The sequence below is a fragment of the Mustela putorius genome, unplaced genomic scaffold, assembly GCF_011764305.1.
Source record: "Mustela putorius furo isolate JIRA1106 unplaced genomic scaffold, ASM1176430v1.1 tig00001075_pilon_pilon_pilon, whole genome shotgun sequence".
NCBI lineage: Eukaryota > Metazoa > Chordata > Mammalia > Carnivora > Mustelidae > Mustela > Mustela putorius.
The window spans coordinates 164,978-191,895 of NW_025421560.1; the positions used below are offsets into that span (position 1 = coordinate 164,978).

Genomic DNA, 26,918 nt, shown 5'->3' on the forward strand with positions numbered 1-26,918 from the left:
AATCATGAATCTACTTTCTGTTTTTATGGATTTGCATCTTCTGGAACATCTCATATCAGTGGAGTCATTTAAACACGTGACCTTTTGTGTCTGGCTTCCTTTAACCTGAGAGTAGAATGTTTTCAGACTTCACTCCTGTTGTAGCATGTAACAGTTTATTCCTTTTTATGGTTGTGTAAGAGGCTCTTCCACATTTTATGTATCCATTCATCAGTTGATGGACATTGGGTATATACTCTTCTGGCTGTTACGAGCAGCGCTGCTGTGCACATGCATGTACATGTTGTGGCAGGAACATCTGTTGCCAGTTCTGTCGGTGTCATACCCCTAGACTTAGAATCGCTGGGTAATTGTACATATAACTTCTTGAGGATCTACCGAGCTGTTTGCTGCCTTTGCCACACTATTTTACATTCTCACCGGCAATGCAGGAAGATTCCAGCTTCTCTGCCTTCTTGCCAGCACTTTTCTTCTTCTTCTTTTCTTTTTCTTTTTCTTATTTTACCATAGTTGTCCTAGTGGGTGTGACATGGCATCTCCTTGTGCTTTTGATTTGCATTTTCCCAACGACTAAGGATGTCGAACATCCTGATGTGTGCTCTTGACCGTCTGTGTATCATCTTTGGAGAAATGTCTATTCAAAAGTCTTTGGCTTGTTTTTAAATTAGGTTATTTGTCTTTTTGTTGTTGAGTTGTAAGACTGTATTTGCATATTCTGCATATTCTGGTTATTAGGTCCTTGTCAGACAAATGATTTGCAGATACTCTCTCCCATTCTGTGGGTTGTCTTTTCACGTTCTCCGTAGTATCCCTTTGACACATGAAAGTTTTTATTTTGATCAAGTTCAGCTTATCTAATATTTTTTATTGCTTTGTGCATCATGTCTAAGAAAGCTTTGCCCGATCCAAAGTCATACAGACTTTCACCTGTTTTCTCTGAGAGTGTTATAGTTTTTACTCTTACATTTAAATCTTTGATCCATTTTGAGTTATATTTTTGTGTATGTGTGAAGTTGCTGTTCCAAATTCATTCTTTTTCACTTGTCCCAGTAGTAGGCACTCAAAAAGACTGTTTTTCCCCCATTAAATGGTCTTGGCATCCTTGTGAAAAATCAGTTGACCATAAATGTATGGGTTGTAAATACTTTCTTTTTAAATACTTGGGAAATCTACACTACAAAGTAAAACCATTTACTATAAAGTAAAAACATGCTTGTTAAGTGAAATGGGTCTCTATTATGGTACTCTGTGTTTGGGTTTGCTTTTCACATCAAAAGCTGCCTAACCCAGTAATTACAGATGTTCCGAGTTATTTGTTACGGAACTTTTGTTTATCTGAGAACAAATACATAAATGGTAAGTTGAGTACTAATATTACCTAATAACATTTGTTCATTGAGGCTAAGTTATATGATTTATTTATTTATTCATTTATTTAAGATTTTATTTGAAAGTGAGTGAGTGTGGGAATAGGAGGGAGGGACAGAGGGAGAAGCAGCAGGCTTCTTGCTCAGCAGAGAGCCTGATGTGGGACTCAAACCCAAGAGACTGGGATCATGACCTGAGCCAACTGAGCCACACAGGCACCCCAGTTATACAATTTAGAATGCTATCATGAAGTTCAGAACTTCAACAATGTGTAACTGAGGCAGAGAAAGTGATCGACCTAAAGGTATACAGTTGGTGAGTAGGATGGCCAGGATTATGAACCGAGACCCCCTCCCGTGATGTATTACATAACTATGATGTAAGGTCTGAGATGGTCTCAGGAGAGAAAGGTCCAGGCTAATTTGGGCCCCAGTTTAAGAAGCAGGTGGCTTTCAGTAGATGACTGTGAAATTACGGTTTGGTATGAAGTCCTCCTCTCCGACACTATCAGGGTCAGTCTTTGGTTGATTAACTAAGAAAGTCAGTTTAAACAAGTACTCTTAGGGAATGGTACATGTAGTTTTTAGCATTTTATTTGGAAAAAATATATGTACATTTATTCTCCATTGAAGCAGTGCCAGGTCTTTTTTCTCTGGAAACTGGCCTGCTGATTAGATTTCTAAGTTGTCACGGCACTTGGGTCGCTCAATAGGTTAGGCATCTACCTTCGGTTCAGGTCATGACCTCGGGGTCCTGGGATGGAGTCCTGCATTGGGCTCCCTGTACAGCAGGAAATCTCCTTCTCCCATTGCCCCTTTCCCTGCTCATACTCTCTGTCTGTGTCTCAAATAAATAAAAAGAATCTTTTTTAAAAAAGCTTTCTATGCTGTCTTTTTTGCATTCAGTTTCAGTTTCTTTAACTGAATTGAGTGAGAATCCTGTGATCACCCCCTCCCTACCTGGTACCTGGTCATTTCACCCATACCTAACTTAGCAAAAATTTTCTTATTGATTTCTTTGTATCAAATCTTTCCAAAGTAGCTGTCTTAGTTTTCAAAAGAACAGTGATTTTTTTTTTTGCAGTCATATTTTGTTGGTTTACATAGTGTTTAATGCAGCTGTATAATTACGAAGTAAGTGTAGGTGTCCTTAACTAGTTTGGGAATCATCACATTTGATTCTTGCTGACTAAACAGGTCAGTGAGTAGCAGAGTCACAGGGGAAATAGATAGTAATTTATTGCCTCTAAGCATATAAGCCTACCAGGGCATCACAGTATTGTAAAGGGTAAACACAGCATAGCTAATCCTGTGAGACCAATACTTGAAAATAGGTTATGAAAGATTTGGAACGTCTGTTCAATGGGACACTCAGCATCCACATAAAATATTAATAGAAATGTATGTGTTTTATGAAAAGACATTGAAGTTATATTTTTAGATGGGAAAAAATTTTTTTATAGAATGGGTTTTTATTTTTTATTTTTTTATTCTTTTTTTAAGATTTCATTTATTTGACAGAGAGAGATCACAAGGAGGCAGAGAGAGGGGGGAAAGTAGGCTCCCCGCTGAGCAGAGAGCCCAATGCGGGGCTCGATCCCAGGACCCTGAGATATGACCTGAGCTGAAGGCAGAGGCTTAACCCACTGAGCCACCCAGGTGCCCCTAGATGGGAAATAGTTTAGAAGAGCATGAGTATTTGTGTGTGTGTGTGTGTGTACACATATACATAGAGAAGGTCTGGGGTTTCCGTTCAAGATGGTAGCATAGGAGGATCTTGAACTCATCTCTTCTATCAAATACACACTGAATCTATAGCTCCATATGAAAAAATTTCCTGTGGAAAAAACCCTACAACTAGCTGAATGACTTGTACACATTAGGTGAGTAAGAAAAAAAACCTATGTTGAAGTAAGAATCAGTCTTGCCATAAACCCCACCCCTGGTACAGCGACCTGGGATTTGGGAGGGTACTCAACACCCCAGGCTTCTCCCTGAGGAGCAAAGGGTTTGATCCCCACTTCTGGCACCCTAACTTTTAAGACCTACATCTAAGAGACAAGACCCCAAAACATCCAGCTTTGAAAGCCATCAGAGCTTGCACCCATGAGACCCACAAGGCTAGAGCAAACTGAGAAACAGATCTTAAAGCAGTCATGTGAGTAGACCCATCCACCCTGGAACTCAGCACAGAAGCAGCAGACTGAAATGCGTTCAGATTTCTGTGAAAGAGGCTCATTTGCTTATCTTAGGGCCCTGAGGGGCAGGCATCTAATTTAACATGGATCTGGGGGCCTAGTAAGGTATTCCCCAAAGATGGAGCTGACAGGTGCCATCTTTGCGCTGTCCCTCTGCCTCGCTTCTGCTTTCTGGTATCTCCCAGAAAGGAGCTTGAATGCTCGTATGATGCCCCGAGGTTTGCAGTTGCTACCCAGGGAATACCTCTAGATCACCTGGCTCTAGTGGCCAGCAAGACTCACACTCACGGTAGTGAGTATCCCAGTATTTACAACAACCAAGACTTGGAAATAACTAAAGTGTCCACCGACGGGTGAATAGATAAAGAAAATGTGTGTGTATATGATGGAATATTACTCAACCATAAAAAGAAGGAAGTCTTGCCATTTGCAACAATATGGATGGACCTTGAGGATATTGTGCTGAGTGAAATAAGTCAGACAGAGAAAGAGAAAAACTGTATGATCTCCCTCACATGTGGAACCTAAAAAACAAAACAAAATGAAGTCACAGAGAACAGATTGGTAGTTGCCAGAGGCGATGGGGTTGTGGAGGAAATAGATGAAGGGGCCCAGTGGTATAAACTTCCAGTTAATAAGATGGCCCTGGGGATGTAATGTACATCATGGTGACTGTAGTAAATAATACTGTGTATTATTGTATATTTATTTTATTATTTTTTATTCGAAATATAATGTATTTTTAGCCCCAGGGTTACAGGTCTGTGAATTGTCAGGCTTACACACTTCCCAGCACTCACCATAGTACATAACCCTCCCCAATGTCCACCACTCTCTCCCTACACCCCTCCCCCCAGCAACCTTCAGTTTGTTTTGTGAGATTAAGAGTCTTTTATGGTTTGTCTCCCTCCCAATCCAGTCTTGTTTCATTTTTTTTCCTTCCCTACCCTCAGACCCCCCACTTTGCCTCTCAAATTCCTCATATCAGGGAGATTGTATGATAATTGTCTTTCTCTGATTGACTTATTTCACTCAGCATAATACCCTCTAGTTCCATCCACATCATTGCACATGGCAAGATTTCCTTTCTTTCGATGTCTGCATAGTATATTATTATATATTTAAATTTGCTAAAGCTTAAGAGTTCTCAGCACAAGAAAAAAATGTATATGTTTGGTGATGGATGTTAACTAGTCTTAGGGTGATCATTTCACAACAGATAAAAATATGGAATTTTTATGTTGTACGCCTGAAACTAACGTGTCCATTATATGTCAGTTTCTTTAAAAAGTAATTGATATTTTATTTTTTTAAATATTTTATTTATTTATTTGACAGAGACCACAAGTAGGCAGAGAGGCAGGCAGAGAGAGAGACAGGGGAAGCAGGCTCCCTGCTGAGCAGAGAGCCCAATGCTGGGCTTGATCCCAGAACCCTGGGATCATGACCTGAGCTGAAGACAGAGGCCTTAACCCACTGAGCCACCCAGGCGCCCCAAAAGTAGTTTATATTTTAAAGAGAAAGACTAGGGCACCTGGGTGGCTCAGTCAGTTAAGCGTCTGCCTTTGGTTGAGGTCATGATTTTAGGGAGCCTGCTTCTCCCTCTGCCCTTCCTCCCACTTATTCTCTCAGTCTCTCTCAAATAAATAAAAATCTTAAAAAAAAAAAAAAGTAAGGAGAAAGACCAAAACAAAATCTGGAAGGATGTGAATCGCAGTGTTAAATAGTGAAGAAAAATAAACAAACATTAACAGTGCTTAACTGCAGAGCATAAGAGAGTGGGTGATTCTTTTTTTTTTTTTTACTCTCATATAAGTATTTCTTTGCTGGTTGAAAGTTTGACAGTGAACATTTGTTACTTTTAAAATTAAGAAGAAAAATCTGTTTCTATTTTGAGAAGAGCCTCTTTGAAATGTATAATTAAAGAAAGAAAATGCCTGTAGAGTTAGGCAACAGGAGAGAATGGTCTTGGCGAGGGGCCCCCTTTCCCACAGTCTTAGGAAGTGAGCAGACCCCCTGATGTCCCTGTGTGTGCTCCCCTGCAGTAATACGGCCTCTTAAATGAACAGAATGGTGTTTCTCTCTTATTCTTTCTCTGAATTTATTTTTATATGTAAAATATGGTATCAGTGCAATCATTTTTTCTTTCTGGTTTGATTTTCAGGAAGATTTCGACGTCGATCATTTTGTGTCTGACTGTAGGAAGCGTGTCCAGCTGGAGGAACTAAGAGCGGATCTGGAACTCTACTATAAACTTCTTAAAACAGCCATGGTCGAGCTCATTAACAAGGATTATGCAGATTTTGTCAACCTTTCCACAAACCTGGTAAACCTGAAATTTGCAAGTCCTATAAACACACACACACACTTTCTCTCTCCTTCATATTTATTAAAAGGGCAGAGTTTTTAGATACCTTTCAGTTGATTACCCCACCAACCCTACCAGAAACTTGAAGAAATTACCAGTTTCATTAATAAAAGAACTAAACTTTTTGGAATACATTTTTTTGTTTGTTTTAGTTTTTATTCATTTAAGGCTGCTCTAGTTTGATTATGTTTCAAATTCATTAGTCAACAGTGAAAAGTAAAGGATAATAATACCCAAGGGGTTGTTTTGTTAGTTGCTAAGTGATTACCCTGAAGTCTTCCTTGATTTAGACTAATTTATTTGTAGGAGCAGATATCCACCACTCTTACAGAAATGTTTAATTTACTCCCAGGTGTATCTGTTAGCCAGAGCTAGGTTGAGGGAACATTGGCCAATATTGATATTTAAAAAGTTTGGTTTTATAAAAATATAAGAATGATTTGCAGTGAGCTTATCAGTTGTTTGTAAAAGCTGTTTAGAAATGTTTTTTGTGGGGTGCCTGGGTGGCTCGGTGGGTTAAAGCCCCTGCCTTCTTGGGTCATGATCCCAGGGTCCTGGGATTGAGCCCCACATCAGGCTCTCTGCTCAGTGGGGAGCCTGCTTCCTCCTCTCTCTCTGCCTACTTGTGATCTCTGTCTGTCAAATAAATAAATAAAATTTAAAAATTTAAAAAAAAATGTTTTTGTTACTTGGCAGAAAATCTCCTTGTTGATGTTTCATTTTGTTTTAAATCTGTTTGTCCAGAGAAGCACAGAAAGTTGCAGCTCCATGGGAATTTCAAGAAGCATTAAAATTAATGATGCACATTTGCTTTTGGGAAATATACCACTAAGATAAATGTCCCAATAGGATTAGAAACCTAGAAAATTTTACTTCTGTTATGTTTAATTTCTGTTTTTCTCAAGGGTTATAATAATGTTTAAGAGAGACGTAGCCCATCAGACTTCACTTCACATCAGCTGGCTGAGTATCATCTTACAGACAGAGAACTGTTCACCTTCTGTGAAAATTTTTCACATTCATTTAAAATGTCATCTAAAGGCAAATTGTTCCTAAGGAAACTTCCGTTTCTCATGACTTCCCTTATTTTTATAGTTTCATGTATTTCAACAGATTTTTTCATATTCTATGAGCAACATTAATGGCCAAATAACACTTCTGTTATTTAGCTAGTTACGTAGCAAAATACGGTTGTGCCAAAAAAATAACTTAAATCTGGTACTACTTTGATCATTAAATAGATATGTCACTATTACTCCTTATTGTGATGTGTTTGTGCCAACCTGGTTTTGCCTTTAGGTTGGCATGGACAAAGCCCTCAATCAGCTTTCTGTGCCTTTGGGACAGTTACGAGAAGAAGTTCTGGTAAGTCCCCAACTAATGATAACAGTCTACTGTGACACATGTTGTCCTTGTCGGCTTTTCTCTAAGAATTCTTTTCATCTGTTAGTTTGGTGGTACTGGTGGTTGTATTTTAATGGTTCTGATTATAATATTCACTTCAAAAGAGTTGTAAATGATTTTGTTTTTGCATATGCTAAAAACCTCAAAAAAAACATGTTCGATTTGAAGAAAATATATTCTCAGAGTAGACAGCCTTAAAATGTTAGGGGAGAGGAAGCATATTTCCTAATTCAACTTATTAATGCCACTTTGGTCATATGTAAGTGGTTTATAACTTACAAATGACTTGTATTTTAACAGTTTATAATCTTATAAATACCCCCCCCCATGTAATCTACGTGTGGTTAAGTTCCTGGGCTGATCTACAAAAGCTATGTAATCCCTAATGGAACTGAAGGATAATATAAATAAAATGTAGTACTTAATAAATGTTACATTTGAATGTTCTCTCAGAAAAATCTCTGTTGTGGGAATGGGACTCCCCACCTCTAAGCCATTGGGAATAGGAACTCCACCTGGGTGAACAGTGGAGGGGAAGTTGTGGCATCACATCTAACAGAAAACTGTGCTGCCCTGTCCTCCCCCCCCCCCCATCTGTGTCTGGTGCCCTGACTTACGGCCTCTGTCCGTTCTGATGCCCTGTCGTAAACTTGTCATAAACGACACCATCCTTCCTTGTGTGTCTCCTCTAGCTTGAGTGGCCTTGTGCATCCCTCCCCTAAGACAGTGCCTGCATCCTAGAGAGAATATAAGGAGAACATAATTTAAGGGAAGACACAGTACACGGTTAGAACCAAGAAAAATGCAGAGTAACGGAAATATCAGTGCTGAGAAGCCTAGGGGAGGGGCAGGCAGGAAAGAGTTCGTGAAAGAGGTAAAAATCTTGAGTTGTGTCTTGAGCTAGCCAATACTTTCCATGGCTTATGTCTCATTTGAATTTTACAAAATCTTGTTAAAGATACTTTTCCTTGGAATGGAAGGGATTTTCATGGTCCGCTGTTGGATTCCACACCAGCCGCTGTGTGGCTCTCCCGCCACCTCCTTGGTGTGCCTCTTCCTCCCGGGGCCTCATAGTGGTGTTGTTTCCCAAGCCTAGCCTTCCTTTGGCCTCCAACTCTTCTCTCAAACCCCCTCCCTGGAGGCAGATGTGCTCTACTGGAACAGGCTCCCGTCCCGCCTCACCCCCTGCCATCACCGTATCCCCTCCCTTTTCCATGGCCCGTCTTTATGGCCACTTTGGTCCTGCTCAGCCACAGGCCTGACCTCCCTTTCTGGTCCCAACTCTGAAGCTGTTCTGTGAGATTCTCAGACCACTGAGGGATATGACTATATCTGTCTTCATTGTATCCCTGTGGGCTTCCACAATACTGACGTCCAGGAGGGGTTTCATAATGTTGATTGAGTGAATTAATTCACCTTCCTGTGGAATTTTTGTGATATGCCTACTTTATTCTAGTTGTTACTGTTAACCTTTGTTTTGGCCCTAATTCCTAATTATCTCTTTATTCATTAGCTTCTGGACAAGTTTCTCCACCTCTGCGCTCTGCCTTTTTCTGGTCTTCTGTTCTTCATTCTTGATTCCTGGTATTTCCATACCCACATTTCATCATCATGCATCAGTGCTTTGACATTCTCTTGTTCTCCAAAATGTGCACAATCTAAAGACCTCATCTCAGTGAAGTTGGCCCTCCCTTCCTATTTCTGCTGCTCTCCAGAAGGAAGCCTGCAGTGCACACGGCTGTGTACCTGTCTGACCCTGACCCTGAGTGTGTCTGCACTTACATCTTCTCCCCATCCCCTCCCCACCTCGGCAGCTGTGTACACATGGCTTTCAGAGTCCGATTCGAGCCCCGTCACATTTCCAGACTGTCCTGTACTTTGCTTCATATTATCTGTTCTCCATTCTAAGCCCCCTCATCCCCATAACTTTCACTGTATATGTGTCATTCTTCTTCTGGCCATGCGACCTTGCCTTCATGTCATTATGCCCCCAGATCATGAGTCCCCTCAACAGTAACTGTGTCTGGTATATCATGTTTTTGTCAATATCTGCATAGTACTGGTGCACAGGTATTAAGTTCTGTGGAATTGAATGAGATGTAGGAACTTGATAACGTGACAAAACAATGTCTGTAATACGTTTTCTTTCTTATTCTTTTAAAGAGTCTCAGGTCATCTGTCAGTGAAGGAATTCGGGCAGTAGATGAACGAATGTGTAAACAAGAGGACATAAGGAAGAAAAAGGTACCCTCCAGTAGATTTCTTATGCTGCATGCCAGTTGAAGCCCTCTCCTCTTATCCCCACGTACTTGTCAGCACTATTCAGCTTTTTTTCAAAGCTCTCATGCATGTGCACTTTACACATTATGTCATGTTATCTACTTGAAATAATGAGACTGAATTTTAGAGGTACCCACACGATCTCAAGATCACCTACTTTTTCCAGAACAAGAAACAGTGATAACTGTTGTCGGTGCAGCGCTTGACAGTTAACGACTGTAAAAAATTGTCAGCAGCCCTATAAAGAAAATAGGCCTATATTAGAGACTAGGGGAGAAGTGGGCTTTCCAAAGCAAACTCAGGATTCTGCCGCAGGTTTGTTGTTATTTTTTGATTCTGCATTCTTTATGTTCTAGTGTTCACTATAATTTTTTCGATTCCCAGTATTTAGCATGCAGTGTTGGCTTACTTTCAGGTGTGCGAGACAGGCAACGGCTCCGTACATCCGAGGGCTCACCCCGGGAGTGCACCCCTTAGTGTTGTCTCCAGTTTCAAGTGTCCCCGATGTCATTCATGATCATAACGATGTAGGGGCACAGCGGGCATTGGGAGTCTGGGCTTCTGACTCTCGCCTGCTGCTCTGTACAATGTTTTCTATGTGTATTATTAGCATATTTGTTAAAATCTCAGTGGGGAGAAGCCTGTTTGAGGGACCTTCTGTTTAATTCGCCTCTAGATCTCCTCACAGCTTTTGTCCAAAGAATGCTTGTCGTGTGCTTTCAGACAAAACCGTAAGCTTTGTGAGAGCAGGGTGTTTTTCTTGCCTTATTTTCTTGTGTCCCCCTCCCCACCGACCCCCATCAGGGCGAATGTCAAGCTCCCAGGGGTGTTCAGTAACTATTTATTGAATGGATGACTTTGTATTTTTTTGTTCTTTAAGGATGAGAGTTTTCATAATGTCCCTCAACCCCTTTGATAACATTTGTAGTATAAAAGGTCTTTAATGAATTGGTGCTTGGGCATATAGGTATATGCACATGTAAACTGAGAGGGTCAGTATGATCGGAAGCCAAAGTTAAAACATGAATAAAGAAAGGGCCATAAGAAAACAAATGGAGGGGCACCTGGTGGCTCAGTTGGTTAAACATCTGACTTTTGATTTTGGCTCAGGTCATGATCTCAGGGTCATGAGATTGAGCCCCGCATTGAGATCTGTGCTCAGCAGGATGTCGCTCGAGATTCTCTCTCTCCCTCTGCCCCTCCCCTGTACGCATACATGCAGTCTCTCTCTTTCTCTCTCAAATAAACAAATCTTTTTTTAAAAAATAGGAAAGAAAAGCCCATAGAAAGATTCAGGATGGGAAAGAGAAGAAATAAGAGTATAGAATATGAGAAAGCAAAGTCTAGGGTTTTTGTTTTCTATAAACTTGCAATAGAATATTGAAGTATGCTTATTCTAGAACTAAGATTTGCATTCTTGACAATTCTGTGTTTCATAGAAATATTCAAAATATAGCATGTCCTATATATTTGAAGTTGCCTTTTGGTCTTATATTTTCTTGCATTTAGCATGGGAAATAAAGATGATTAAAAGTAAAGATGGTGACTTTTTTTGTTTGCTTAATTTTTATTTTTATAGATGTGTGTGTTGAGGCTTATACAAGTTATTCGATCAGTTGAAAAAATTGAAAAAATCTTAAATTCACAAAGTTCTAAAGAAACCTCTGCACTAGAAGCAAGCAGGTAAGTATTTTTTTTTTTTAACTAAGTAGCACATAAATTAATACTTCACATCCAGCCTAATTAGGCGGGGAGGGCTTATTTAGAATTCATTTCTGAACAAGAAAAAATCGAGGTTTGTGGCTTAGTGTTTTTGAATGTAGCTCCAGGAAAGTGGAGAGCATGAAATGGTGAAGTCTATAACACGTTCCTATAAACCCTTTGGTTAGAGACCACAGTTCCAACACGTCAGTATGCTTCCAGTGGAAAAGTTTTATATTTGGAATCACCTTCCCTGAGTACTAGCAAAATCCTGTTGATCTTTAAGGCATACCTACCATTCATCTTGTTTTTTTTCCATCTCATTTTTTCCCCTAGACATGCCCAGAGTATTACCATTGATGTATTTTGCACCAGCATTATATTATTATGAAACAGTATAGGACACATCCAGTTGAAATTTACAAACAGGAAATAAAAAGCTTATGAAGTAGAAAAAAGATGATGGCTCTCTTTGTTATACTGTGATTGTCTTGTTCCCTTCCTAGTGTGAATTTTCAATCAGCCAGGGTGAATGAGTGACTCAGAAAATGAGTAGCTAGGTCCTGTCAGCACCGTGAGACGCACAGTAGTAGTGCAGTGGTCCTGCACATACCAGCTGGGCTGCCCGCATCAAGGTCACCTGGTGCCCTGCGTGCTCTGTCCTGTGAGGCTAACAGTCCTTCCTCCTGCAGGCGGAGTTAGGTTTCTAAATTTTAGGAATTAAGGTTTTAGATTTTAGAAGGAACTTGAGAGACCATATGCTCCACATGTCTCATGATAGAGATTAAGAACGGACACATCCCAAAGGAAGTGATTCTCTGGTCCAGGGTCTCTGACCCCTTTCACATCAAGGCGTTCAACTAAGTGGTCAGCCCCCACTGTGCTTGTGTCTCTAGCCTGTTGCACTCATGCTTCTGCCCCCATTCATCCGCACTTAGCAGACACTAGGTGTGCAGCCCTTCTGCAGCCCATGTGTCTCCAGCGGCTCCGCTTTGCTGCAGCCCTCGGCAGCACCTGCAGCCCCTCCAGCCACGTCCACGTTCGGCCCCTGGGGAGCTGGCCCTCCAGTGTTCTTCCTGTCTTTGCCGTTGCCGCTGTGCTCCTCAGATAGAAACACCTCAGTGAGCTCTATGTCTACAATCCTGTCCCTTTGCAACGCTGTCCTTGATAAACAGACATTGTGCACTTTCTTGCTCAGCATTACATTGGAGAACTTTTTTTCTTGAGAAGAGCAGCTCTGAGCTCTAGAGTCAGGAAAGCCAGAGCAGCATTGGCGCACGGTAAATCCATCCTGCTGGCCAGGCCCAGAAATGCTGAGATAAGGATAAATAGGAAATGCGCATGGGATCAGTCAGTAGAGGTTGGGATTAGGCTTCAGCAGCATTGGTCTTGCCGAGCGCTTGCCTTCCCTCCACATTAGTTCTGATGCTCCGGGACTGGGCACACCACGGCGGGTCTCCAGACATTTTGGGTTTCCTTACAGTGTGTTTCCTCACTACCTGACTGCCCATCCTCAGATGTGGGATGCCTCATAGAGCCCAGCAGGGGCTTTGGGGCCTTTATTTATTTATTTTATTTTCTTTCTCTGTTCGGCTTCCTTTTGAATGGGGTTGATTCTTTCTAATGGGGGGGGGGGCAGGAGGGAAGTGTATCCAGTCCACTTGATGGCAGATGCACTGTGAGTGATTTCTCACCAGCTCCCAGAGCACCAAGCTTGCTCTTTCTACAGTTGGGTAAATGTAAACTTGGAGTCCGCTTCTCTGAGGGATTTCCCAGGTTGCTGCTAGGCAGTCAGTTTTAGCTGATTGAGGAGATAGCAGTAGTTGGTACTGGGGAGGTACTGGGGAGGGAGAATGAGGCAGGCGGAGGGGGATTCGGGTATGAATGGTAGGACAGGGCAAGAGAGAGGAGGGGGTTAGAGAATGGGAGAAGAAGGGCACGAATGGGAGAGCCCAAGGAACGTAGTGGAAACACGCAGTTGTACCCACACTGACCTAAAATAGCTCCATCCCCTTGCCTGGGCCCTGTGGCCCCGGGCCAGGCTGCGTCGGTGGCTTCTATGACATCTCCGCTCCTCACCCCCCACACCTGGGGCCTGCTGCACAGTTTGTCCTGAAAATTGGTGGCATGCAGGTGCAGGTGCCTGAGCGCTGTAAGGCATGGGAGGTGGTGGTGGGGGGGCGGATTGTGGCTGGGAACACACTGGGAAGAAAGAGCACAAGGGGCGCCAAAGTCGGCATTGCTGACCAGGTGATGTGGTCGCTCAGAAATTAACTTTGGGAATTACACTTCTCTAATTGTCTCTACTAGCCCTCTCTGGACTGGACAGATTTTGGAGAGAATTGCCACAGAATTTAACCAGTTACAGTTTCATGCTATTCAGAGCAAAGGCATGCCTCTTCTGGACAAAGTAAGACCAGTAAGTGTTGGTTTCGATTTTCAATTTGCTGTTTGCGAATTTCCTGGATGATTTTGGTTTGACCTAGCATTGCTCCCTGATAATTGCTACAGGATTTTGAAGCTAGCTTTGAATTTTTTCTTTCAGTGTCTGCTGCTTGGGACCCTGCTTCCATTGTGTCACACTAGATAGATTTTGTGTAAAGACACGAGTGTAGTCTCCAAACTATGCGAGTGAGAAATCACTCACAGTGATTTATTATGCGAGTAAAATGAATTCTGAATTTCATGTAACTTGACACATCATATGATGTAGTCAGAGTTCATTTATCCAAAGCCCTTGACCGGGTTTAAATGCACGCTTGTCCAACTAACTCTGTAGCTTAAGAGGCAAATAACTTTTAGTTGTTCAGTAATTGTCTAAACTTCCCTTTGATGAAGCCGACTTACTTTCAAAGAAATCATAGGGAGGGGACACCTCGGTGGCTCAGTCGGTTAAGCCACTGCCTCTGGCTTAGGTCATGATCCCAGGGTCCTGGGATCATGTCCCACCTTGGGCTCCTTCCTTGGCAGGAAGCATGCTTCTCTCTCTGCCTGTGCCTCCTTGTGTGCTTGTGCTCTCTCTCGACAAATAAATAAATAAAAATCTTTAAAAAAAAAAAAAACAAAGAAAGAAAGAAATCATGGGGAGAAGAGATTCATTGTTATTCTCTAGGAAATATTGGGATTTTAATCTTACATATATTCTGGTAGAATTAGAGGCTTGCTTTATATATATAACACATATGTATATAAATTATACATATATTTTTGAGTTTTTAGAAACTGTTGTGCCTGGACCTTCTTTCCTGGTCTCTCTGTTCTTGCAGCGTATAGCTGGCATTACGGCCATGCTGCAGCAGTCCCTGGAAGGCCTGCTGCTAGAAGGGCTTCAGACTTCCAATGTGGACATCATAAGGCACTGCCTACGGACTTACGCTACAATTGACAAGACACGGGACGCAGAGGCATTGGTCGGTCAAGTACTGGTGAAACCGTACATGGATGAGGTTTGTGCCCCCATGCACCTCATTCTGCAAACACAGAACATCTACTCTGGCTTCGATTCTTGACTGGGTGTGAGAGAGCTCAGGGCTCTTCCTTGAAGATTCTCCTAGTTACTGCTCTTCTGGTTGTAAGAAAGGGTTGGTCCCGGTTGGTGCCCATCAGCATGGCAGGAATCAGGCATGTACTCTGGTCTCTTCCAGTGATGCCATAGCTCAGGGATCATCTTAATTTAGTAGGGATGAAGGACTTGCCTAAGAAGAAGGTATGGATCAGAACATTTTTGGGTCAATTTCAATTTCCGTAAGTTATACGTTAATGAAGTTGCTGAAAAGCGTGACCCCACCAAGGCGCCCGTGCCTGCTGGAGGAGCTGGAAGACAGCTCTGTGCGCAGGGAAAGTCCGTGAGGGGAGGCGTCTTCGCAGAATTGATGTGGCCTAAGTCTTGAAGACCATGGGAGAGTTTGCGAGGCCAGGAAGGTGGGAGGGAGGGATTATTCAAAGATAAAGGGCTTTTATGGGCGAGTTAGCGGGGTAACACCTTAAGTCCGGAACTTGGTTACCCAGTGTCCTTGACCTATGTGGATACAGTTAAATACAGGGAGTCAGTGTATCCTGCCTCTGAGCGGCCAGAGCACGGGCTGCACCATGTGAGGCCGCCAGCAATCAGCAGTTTCCCACTTAGAGAGCATCGGTTTCATCTAGTTCAGGCTGACAGAAGTCATGAAGCCAGTCTCAGCGTTTGAGGGCTTTCTTCCCGTCACCTGCCAGTGTGAGTGTTCTTTCTGTCCAGTAAGTATAAAGCTACCCGCCATGACTTCAGGATGAAAGGCTTCCAGTTTTAAAATAGGACAGTATCCCATTGATAGAAATGAAATTGAAGGATTTATTTCATTAATCTTCTCAGCTTCATTAGGACTACTAAAAATAAATGATCTGTCAGTTCTTTGTATGTATCCTATTATAGTTCATAGCCCTCTCTGTGGGGGTGAAAAAGATCATGTTATTCTTTGTCAATAAGTGAAAATATTTTAGTTATTTAATTATGCCCTTTTCGTTGAACTGAATCTAATATGCTAAATTAGGGAAGCACTTTACGTTTCCGTGTCGTTAAATGAACTGTGGCCACGTTTGTACTTTAAGTTTGTATGCTTGTCATTCACCTCCTGCAACTCAGCCTCACCACAAAAAGTAAAATACTAAAGCAAAATAAGATGTGTTTTCTTCCATCGCTTTCTGTCTCAGCCCTTTCCCTGTTCTGGAGATGGTAGAAGACAAGGCCAGGGTGAAGATGGTACAGAGCTATTGTCCGGAGATACAGTATTTCGCTTTTAAGCTCAGAAGGGAAGCAGATGAGTGTGTGTGATGTTTTAGCTTCAGGCCAGTCTCTGTCCCCCAGCCTCTGTGTCCCCCGGGGTTGGAACAGTGTTCCCAAATCCTGGGACCTAGATTTTCGTGCCGCTGTTACTTACCTCCTGTTTAGAAAGCATGTTGAGTGGGATGGAGGAAGGACGAAGTGCATTTTTAAGGTTTACTTGATTCTTTTCTGTGTAGTGTATAGTTCATACTTCTCTTTTAGGTGCTTTAAAAACAACAACAACAACAACAAAAACCACTCTTCCTTCTGCTAGGTGATCGTAGAGCAGATCGTTGAGTCTCATCCGGACGGCCTGCAGATCATGTATGCTAAGCTCCTGGAGTTCGTTCCTCACCACTGCTGCCTTCTTCGAGAGGTCACAGGAGGAGCCATCTCAAGGTGACGTAAACTGCTGTGCATGCACCTGAGCTCAGTTTAGTGGCCACCTGTCACCTCCTCATGGGCCGCTGATCCCTGGCTGTCCTGTCTGACCCGGGAACGTGTGCGCTTCCCTATTTGTTACCAGTGCTGTGAGGCAGGTGTCCCTCGCCTGGGTTTACAGGGAAGGGAATGAAGAGTGGGGGCGAATCTCGATGGTGACATTTGTGTGACTCCAGAGCCTCTGCTTTTCTCTTGTCTATACTTTCTCCTTAACCAGGTTCAAAATCAAAATTGGGTTCTTTCCATTATTGTGATGTCATCATCTGTCTAGAAATACCAATTCAGTTTAATTCAACACATTTTATACTGATGGCGATTAAAGTCATGTTCGGTTTTCCCTCCCTCTCTCATTTCATTTCCATGGCTTTCCAGTTCTGTTTCATGAATATCCCATTACCTTCCACCATCTCCGTCATCCCAGTCCAGACCTTTGTCGCCTTTTGTTCAAGGGTAGCGGGCTCTCCCCACCTGGTCTCCCAGCTCCACCTGTCCCTCTTCATTGCAGCCCTCGGCTGTCCCACCTGCCCAGAGCTCTGCGGCCTTCCAGAGTCACTTGTGGCAACTCATCGCCCACAGAGGAGCATCCAGTCTTCCTGGCGCAACCTGTGAGGCCCTTGGTGCTTGAGTCCTAGCGGTTCTCCACTATAGAACTTCCTACTGTGGAACTTTCCCTCATACCACTATGGCTCCTGGCCAGACAGGAGCACTTGACCTTCCCTAATACACCTGGTACAGAAGATCTCTGACTTCACATTGGTTCAGTTTATGGTTTTTTGACTTTTTATAATAGTGCAGAAGTGATATGTGTTTAGTTTGGATCTTTTCCCAGGCTGGCGATCTACAGTAGGATCCTCTTTTGTAATGCTGGGCAGGGGCAGCGAGCATAGCCCCCAGGCAAACCACATGATCATGAGGGTCAGCAACCAACACACTTGAACCGTCCTGTTCTGGCTTTCAGTGCAGTGTTCAGTAAGTTACATGAGATACCAGACACTTTATTGTGAAATAGGCTTTTTGTTAGAGGATTTTGCCCAACTGTGCAATACTCTAAGTGTTCTCAGCACAGGCAGGGCTGAGCTCTGATGTTCAGTCGCTTTTTCAACTAAAAAGATTTCCAGCTGAACAATGGGTTTATTAGGAGCCGAGGCCATCATAAGCCGAGGAACATCTATCTGTACTGTGCGCTTCCGTGTTTTCCCTCATTGCTTCCTGTCTCATTCCCTTTGTCTTTCTGTTGACCTGTCCCTCCGCATGAAGCTCCAGTCAAATACAAATTCTTTTTTTTTTTTTAGATTATTTATTTATTTACTTATTAGAGAAACCATAAGCAGAGGGGGAGGCAAAGAGAGAAGCAGGCTCCCCACTGAGCGGGGAGCCCTATGTGGGACTCAATCCCAGGACCCTGAGATCATGACCTGAGCCGAAGGCAGAGGCTTAACCAACTGAGCCACCCAAGCATGCCTGAGATACCACTTCTTTCAAGAGACCATCTTTTATCCCGTTGTTCAGCATTAGGCACATCCTCTGGATTCCATTTGGCTTTTAATCTGTTGAGAACTGATGTCCGTAGGCTTAGCACGTGCTCCCTTCCATGCTGCCCGCACCTTCCTGCCCACACCTGGCACAGCATCTTAAAGCTAAAACTACCCTGTGTCTGCAAAATGAAAGAATGAATCTGTAGACTAAGGAGGTCCCTAATCTTTATGAAGTAAGCAAGCAATGTAGTTTGTCTTGAATTTGTATTCTGTGGGAAGAAAAACCTGGAGTAATAAATACGCCACTTGACCATTGAAATACCCTGTTTTCACTACATGAATTTAGAGAAAGCCTGGTTTTGCCACTTGCAGTTAGTAATCATGAAGATTTAACTGGATTTGGATTTCACATTAAGAATTTAGAAGTCATGATGTAGAGATACCTGGGTGGTTGGCGGTTGAGCTCTGCCTTTCTGCTCAGGTCATGATCTCAGGGTTCTAGGATTGAGCCCCATGTTGGCTCCCTCTTCCCTCTGCCCTGACCCCTGGCTTGTGCTGTCTTGCTCTCAAATAAAATTAAAAAAGAAGAAGAAGACGGAAAGTCATGATGTAAAACTAAAGAAGCCACAGTTAGGAAACAGCCAGCCAGTCATTAGATTTGACAAGGCTAGTCTTGGTCCTGAAATATCAAGTTTCAAAGCTTTGCAAGTTTTTTCAGTGTGGCCGAATTCACGGAGAAGCCTCAGAAATTTGGGGAATCTATGGTTTTTTATTTAAAGATTTTATTTACTTATTTATGTAAGAGGGAGGAGGGGAGAGAGAGAGAGAAAACACATGAGCCCAGGAGGAGCAGAGGAAGAGGAAGAAGCAGACTCCTCCCTGAGTGGGAGCCCAGTGCAGGGCTTGGTCCCAGGACCCGATATCATGACCCAAACGAAGGCAGATGCTTAACTGACTGAGCCACCCAGGTGTCCCATTGAGGAATCTAAATTGTACCTCGGTAGGTCGTCATTTGCCTCAAGCATCCTGATTGTGCTGCCCCTGACCACCCCCTGCTTAGCTCCTGCCTCCAGGTTTCCACACGCTCAGCTCAGCGCTTTCCTTGTCCGCCCTTCAATTGTTCCATGTGTCTCGTCTGCACATGCCCTTTATAACCTGGCAGCACCGACGGCATGTGGGATTTATCTTCCGAGGAATAAGGATTCACTTTCCTCATTTGCCATCTGTTTCAGCTGTTAATCTTGAGGATGTAAATTTTCTCTTTGGGGCTTTAAGTAGATATTTACCTTGAGGATGTGGAGCTCTTGTTATTTAATGTTGCTTATACTCTGTGCATCTGTAGTTTTAAAACCCTTAATGTTATTCTTTCTTTTTTGCCATCCCCAGCCCTCCTTTTTTTTTTCCCCTCCCAACCCTCCTCCAACCCACCGGTGATTTCTTATCAATACCAAACTATATAGATTATTTGGTATCCCTTTCTGGAAGTGAAGCGTAGCTTCCGTTATAACCTGTGTGTCCTGATCATTTTTGCTAAGCAGGAAGATTATGAAAGCATTTTCTGTTGATTTTTAATGCCAGCATAGTAAAATCCCAATTTGCTATCACCGCTTAGCTATAGAACTCCCACTTTTGCTTAAAGAACGTGTACTGTATTGCCGACCATTGTTCAAGAAAATTTTCTTAAAAGTACAGCATGTCACACAGTATACAGCAGTCAGAGCGGGTGGTCATCGCAGTGGTATTTGCCTCAAATATTTATGTATCTTTAAATTCAGAAGAAACTTAACGAATCTGCCGTATTTACTTATGTATGAAACCATTGCTAACATAGCATTTACTGTACGCAGCCTAAATGCTTGGTAGACGTTAACCCGTAGGATGATCCTGTGACCCATATCCTGTCATGTCCATCTAAAGATGAAGACAACAAAACATAGAAAGTAAAGGGCCCACGATTTGAGCGCAGGCACTCTGGCTCCCAAGTGAATGCTTCATGTCTGTGTTGCCTCTGCCTCTCATCGAATTCTAGAACTTGAAATCCAGAGCCCAGCCTTTTGCTAAAAAATGCAAAATAAAGTATGGACACACACAAAAACATTAATGTGATAGGTGTTCTGTATTGGGATTTGTGATCAAGATTTTACACGGAGCAGTCCTACAGCTGTAGAACTGAAGGTGACCTCAGAGAGGGCGGCGTCTTCGCACAGCTGTTAGTAATTGGTAAATTAGTGTCATTTACAACACCTCGGAGCTTAGCGGTATTAAGATTGAATGCGAAGATAACTCTTCTTGTGTTATTAGACTGCTTCTTATCCAAGGTAGAGTGTAAATACGGTGACCTAATTAGGGGAGGAATCGTGCCAAGGCAGTCTGATACCAACTTGCTCTCCTGTGTGATAGATAAAAGAGTCAGGCCACAGAGGACACACCTGCTTCCAGGTGATTCTGGGATCAAAGAGTAACATAGAAGTGTCGGCCCTAAACCAGCCCATTGACAAAGAGAGTTGTTCGTAAAGGTCAAAATAAGTATTAGGCTGAGGAACTTCTAGTAAAAGCAGCACAGCAGAATTTCGCCCTTTGTAAATAGAAGAGCACAGTGTATCTGACTGAGATTTTGCTCTTGTCCTACAGTGAAAAAGGCAATACTGTTCCTGGATATGACTTTTTGGTGAACTCTGTGTGGCCAGAAATAGTACGAGGATTAGAAGAAAAATTGCCTTCTCTTTTTAATCCCGGGAATCCTGATGCATTTCACGAGGTACCTTTTTCTGCAGAGTCTTGGTTCTGTGGTGTTTTTTTTTTTTTTTTTTTTAAATAAATTTGAGCTCATGAGTGAGCATGTACTTAAAAATCATTTCATCCAAGTAATAGTCCCTGATACTTTGGGGAATACGTATTTTAATTTGACAATGTTTAGTAAAATCCAGTCTAAACACAGTTGTGACTAGATGCGTTTATTATTTTCTCACTTTTAAAAAAGATCCTAAAAACCATTAAAAGCCAATCTCGTTACAATTGTTTTCCATGAAAAAGTAGGTTTGCAGATCTGTACTGTATAATTTTTGAGGAAAACAAAAGGTATCGATGGGATTGTAAAATCCTTGTTAATTCTTAAAGCGTAGAGAGGCAGGCAGTAAGTGTGGTGAGCTGGGGAGCTGGTGGACTTCAAAAACAGGTAAGACAACAAATTTGGAGCGTTATTATTCCAGAAATACCACTGACCTATTCTCGTGATTCATTGTGTGATGTTAACAGTATGTTGAACAATACGATCACTTGGTGTCACTTTCAGTAAATTGTGTGACAGTGATTTTTGTGATTTTGAAAATTAGGGCTTTCAAAAATAGACACTGTAAGCAGAATGAAATAGTGGTTTAGGCAGGAACCATTTAAGACCTTTTACATTTTGCTGTACTCTAGAGAATTGTATGGATCATGTTAGGCTCAGGAGATGTTTCAGCTCGGAAATGACACTTTCTCACAGCGCTTTGATTTTGGAATTCTAAACCAGTGCTTAATGTTGGTGGGTATATTTCAAGCAAGCATAGCATCTGTCAGTTTCTCTCAAAAAATGCTTTCAGCTTTCCGCATTGCTGTGACATGCTTCTTGTGAAGAAAGAAACATCTTTGTATTCCTTTAGCATCCTGTCCTATGCAGAAGTAGAATACATTTTATCCCAAAAGGATAAATAATACTTTTGTCTCAATGCCACATGCCTAGAACTCACACTCAGGGGATCTGTTGCTCAGAACCAACTGAAAGAAATTAAAAACGTGTAGTATTCAGGGCACTGTAATTCGGGCCTAAGCACAGACTTCAGCAAATTTAGGTGAATGGTTTGGTGAGCCAGAATTGAGCCCATCTTAATTAAGAAGTCCGTGGAAGGTCCACACACATTCTCCTAACAGCCTGGGCACTTGGGGGCCTGGAGTTCCCACAAGGGAGTCTGCATTTCACCACATCTGCGGTTTTGCTCTGCTGGCTGACCCCGGTTCTGTGTTCTCTGTTAGCTTCGTCTGGGAGTAAATTCTCTCGGAGCCTAAGCAGAAGAGGAAATGTCATCCTTAAAGTACAAGCAGTAGTTATTGGTAGGTTAGTTTTGTGGGCGAAATTAAGTGGTACATTAAGCACAACACACAGGTGGTGAATGCTGGGTGAGTTTCAGCTGTTGCTCTTCACGGTGGTATGGCCCCCCCATAATCCCCCCCACACACACCCTCCCTCCCCCATCTGTTTTCATGCTCTTCCGTCTGTAGAAAGGACTGGACTGCTCCCCTGGTTTGATTCTTGTCCTGCTGCTTCTTCTGGAGCAGCAGTGAAAGCAAGACCACTTAATTTCCGGTCTTGTCTCGTTCCAGTGGGCTAGATTAGGGGTACCCTAGAACATGAGAGCTGTCCTTTGCAGAGCACTGGGTTTCCAGATGGGCTTGTCACGTAAGCTCGTGAGCCGGTCACCGGACCACTTGGGCATTATAGGATCTTCAAGTCGGGACCCGGGAAGGACGATCTCTTGAGGTCCCTGTCAGCTCTGGGAACGGAGTCCGAGGGCTCCCCTTCTCTCTCTGGATTACAGCTTTCCATGCATGTTCCTGTTTCTGGTTAGTGTGCTTACAGTGAAATGCCCACCTGTGTGTTCTTCTTTTAGAAATACACCATAAGTATGGATTTTGTGAGAGCGTTTGAACAGCAGTGTGGATCCCAGGCCAGTGTGAGGAGACTAAGAGCTCATCCTGCCTATCACAGCTTCAATAATAAGTGGAATTTACCTGTTTATTTTCAAATAAGGTCAGTAATTTATTCCCTCCCCCCACCTCCAGTCTTCTAAGAGGGAATTCGAATACCAATGCAGAGGTTGCCCCACTTACCGGCCTTTTCTTTGAGATCATTGTACTGTTCCATGGGAAGCAAAACCTAAAATGGAAATGTGCGGGTGTCTGGATTACCAAGGTCCTGACTCACATGAGAGAAAAATAATTTTGTGATTAGAGGGCTGCGTACACCAGCCTCGAATTGAGGTGGCCTCCGGGCCCAGATCCGTCCCCCGAGATGACACTTCCACAGCCATCACACGAGACGGGCAGGAGGGGCTCTGGAGCGGCACACTCTTCTTTTCCCTTTTCTTCTTCTCACCACCTGTCTACTGTCAAACAGCGGCCCCGGCCGACATCTGTTGTCAGCTTCTCTGGACAGTTCTTTCCCTCAGAGAGGGTGGGGAGAGGCACAGCCTTAAGTATCCTTTGCATCTGGTTCCTTCAATCAGTTACAAGAATCCTAGTTATTATTTTGGCTTTTCTTTATAATCTCTGACATTTGTTCTCTCTGTTCTGGAAAATGGTGACGCTTCTAACAGATGTCCTGATGATGACTCATATGTAAATAAGTGCTTCTATAAACTATTGGGGAAATTTAGGATAAACTCTTGGCAAAGTGTGTTCTGCTAGAAAAATCGATGAGATCAGGCAATTTTGCAGAGTCTCTTGATTGAGGTCATGGTAAGTTCCTTCATAGAATGACATTAACTAGAGTGTTTTAGAACGGTCTGTAGAGGGTCATAGGCTTTTTGTTTACATCGCTGAGTACTTTCATTACAATGCAATCCTTTTCCCTAGAGTTCTGAGGGAAAGTCACAGGGAAATATATTACGGATTAGGTACCTTGATTGTAATTGCTTGCCATGATTGCAAATGTATGTAATCATCTTCAGATAATGAAATCACGGTTATCAGAACATTAGGGAGATGCCCTTCTCATACTACTCCAAGTTTTATGCTTAATTTGACAAGGTCCCATCACCACGTAGCTTGTCTCTGAGTAGGAAATTAAGGATTTGTTCATCTACGGTATTCATGGACCACATTGGAAGTAGTTGTTACAGGATAATCAAGATCAAGACAGGGTAAGAAGCCCTTTTGATTCAGGAGCAGAATTTAAAATAGTGGAGCATTATGTCACAGTATAAGGCTACATAGAGAAGAGATGTCTGCATTTAACCATTTCTTCCGTAGTCGGTGGTGAGATAGCTTTAGATGCCTGGTACTATCACATCACGTCCTGGCTGCTGCCTCCAAACTCTTATTTCCAGTTGTTCCCCCAGATCCCATGACCCCATGCTTGGACATCTTGTACTGTCCCCCCCCACCTCCTGGACCCACCCTCCTGGAGCTCCAGCGGGCTGTTTTGAGCCAGAGCTCGGGGTGGGCCAGGCGGAGCCTCACAGCAACAGCACAGCCTCGCTTCAGTTGGTTTTCACAGGCTGGCAGATGAGCCTTAAACTAGGTTGAAAGCCAGCCAGTTCCCTGAAAGATTTTACCTTTGCCAGATCTTCAAAACTAAGCATTCAAAGGGATTGGTTAACTTTTCTTTGTAATCTCTCTCAAAATTTGTGAAATTCTTAAAAATGACGTTTGAGTTACAAAGTATGGAACTTGTATTCGATATGTTTGTTTTTCCATTTTAAAAATAAATTCAAGTAATCCTTTGTAGGACTGTCCTGTTGATTTTTACCAGGTGTTGAATTGTTTACTCTGGGGGAATGACAGTAAGTTCCACAAACATGACAAGGGTCAGAGTTGTATTGTTATCTGATTCATTTCAGGGTCACCTGAAGGAAGCCAAAAGCCAGTGGAGTGGTATGCTTTGACATATTTATAGGGAGAAATACTCATATTGCACTCTTGGGAACAGGTTTACACTCCTGGTCTGACCGTAGGCCTGCATCCCCATCCTCTTAGGAGAAAAGGGAGCATTCCGAGCTAGCACCTTCTGGAGCACACTGTTCCTGATACCCTGCTGGGTCTGCATTTCCCATGTTCTTACAGGCATGTTGCAAAGTAGCTTTAGGACTTGGTTTCTCATAGGAAGGAAAGTAAATGCAGGTAGGACCGAAACCGTGTCAAATTGTCACAAGCCAGTGGCTACCTAGAAACTGGTGTTAATCTCTTCAAAGCCAAAGGCTAAGTTGTAGGTCTTTTTAATTGAAATCTTTCTAGAACCTTACTTTCTAGAACCTTACATACTCCTAGAACGTTCACGGTATATGCTTTATTCGGTACATGCTGAACGTAGTAGGTCTCCTCGTTAATGATGTGGCATGTCTGCAGCATCGACGCACTCTCCCTTTGCCCCAAGTGTGCGTGTACACGAGGTAGAGGTGTGTAGAGACGCGGCCTCCGACAGTTCTGATCCTGCCGAGCAGAGGGGGTGTCTCGCTGCCGCGCCGATTCTGTACAAGCACTTTCGGAAGCTCGCAGACCTGAAGCCTGCCTGGAGGAATTTATCCGGAGACCTTCCCCAAACCCAGATTTAAGAATTGAGAAAGGTTTTATTTGGAGTTTGCCCTCGCTACAAGTACTCTGGACAAGAGCAGATTGGCATCACACATTCACGTGCCAACGACTGCTCGCTTCTCAAGCTTCAACAGAGTCGCCTCTCATTTGCTGCTGTTTTGCATAAAGAACGATAACCTGTCACTTCTGTCCTGGAAGTCGGCTGCCCAGCAAAGCTGAGTGAGGGGCTGGTGCTGGGCCCCGGGCTGGGGAGGCACAGCTCTGTCAGGTGACACAGGCAGGTGTGCTTTCATGGCTCTTCCCCTGTGGTCACACGGCAAAGGGCCGTGTGAAGGCAGCAAGGTACCAGGGATCCTGCTGCTTTTGGTTCTGGTAACTTCTCACATGTGCGTTCTTGTCGTTAGCATAAATGTCTGCATAATTTTGTGTCCTGTGTCTTCCTTACTGGTAAGTTATACATGCTCTGACTGCTGTGTAGCTTCAAGCCAACCTCTTCCAATACTACATTCTAGAATGAATGTGCCATGCATTACGTAACCATTTCCTTACTTGGGGCCGTGTAGCTCGCTCCAGGTTTCCCCAGCTATATGCAGAGCCAGGCTAGCTCTCAGGCCTTTTCCCTGTCAGAGCTTACTCTGTATTTTGTATAGATTTTGGAAAAAGTGATGTGAGGGGCCTGAGGCTGAGACCTGGGGCCAGTACGCTCTCCCCGCTGTAGAGCTCCCCTTCCCCCGTCTCTTCCTGAGGTACAGAGTCATACCACCCCCTTTTGCTGCTATTCTTGGGCTTATCTCCTGGGCTCCCTTCTCTAACCCTGCCTTTCGGCTTGTCACTTGTTTTCCCCCATACCTCTTGTCTGCAGCTTAGGGAGACAAGCCTTCCACAGGCTTCCCTGGGCAGTAGGTGTGAAGGTTCCTTCCACTTAGCCTCCAGGAAACTCTGGTAACCAGGCCGGTCCCAGCAGTGCAGGGCAGCCTTGGGGTCTTGGGCTCTGGGCTGTGTTGCACATTGGCGGACGGCACAGCTGCTGCTCGCTCTCTGATGTGCTGTTCTTTTCACCCTTCAGACAGTTTCCTTCAGCTCTGTCCCTGGACTGCTTTTAAAAAGCACACATGTACTATAAAAAAAACAAGCTGCCTTTGGAGACGTTTCTTAAAAGAAGTTGCTGTGGCCCATGTCGAAGGGGTTACTGCCTATGTTCTGCTCTAGCATTTTGATGGATTCCTGTCTCACAATTGAGGTCTTTTATCCATTTCGAGTTTATCTTTGTATATGGTGTAAGAGAATGGTCAAGTGTCATTCTTCTGTATATAGCTGTCCAGTTTTCCCAGCACCATTTACTGAAGAGACTCTCTTTTTTTCCATTGGCTCTTTTTTCCTGCTTTGTCGAAGATTAGCTGACCGTAGAGTTGAGGGTCTGTATCTGGACTCTCTATTCTGTTCCATTGATCTGTGTTTCTGTTTTTGTGCCAGTACTCTGCTGTCTTGGTGATCACAGCTTTGTAATAAACCTGAAATCAGGCAACATGATGCCCCCAGCTTTGTAGTTCTTTCTTAACATTTCCTTGGCCTTTTCTGGTTCCATACAATTTTCAGATT

General features: G+C 43.2%; 1 protein-coding gene across 2 annotated transcripts in view; it reads left to right on the plus strand.

Moving 5' to 3' along the window:
* The window catches only part of COG2 (component of oligomeric golgi complex 2), a 52,905-nt gene that overhangs the window by 13,264 nt on the left and 12,723 nt on the right, over window positions 1-26,918 (plus strand). For both annotated transcript variants that reach the window (XM_045087224.1, XM_045087223.1), the window contains exons 2-10: window positions 5,730-5,891; window positions 7,233-7,298; window positions 9,501-9,581; window positions 11,197-11,300; window positions 13,629-13,737; window positions 14,585-14,764; window positions 16,391-16,515; window positions 20,664-20,790; window positions 22,679-22,818. In XM_045087224.1, coding sequence (XP_044943159.1) covers window positions 5,730-5,891; window positions 7,233-7,298; window positions 9,501-9,581; window positions 11,197-11,300; window positions 13,629-13,737; window positions 14,585-14,764; window positions 16,391-16,515; window positions 20,664-20,790; window positions 22,679-22,818 — 1,094 coding nt within the window. The remainder of the gene's footprint in view (window positions 1-5,729; window positions 5,892-7,232; window positions 7,299-9,500; window positions 9,582-11,196; window positions 11,301-13,628; window positions 13,738-14,584; window positions 14,765-16,390; window positions 16,516-20,663; window positions 20,791-22,678; window positions 22,819-26,918) is intronic.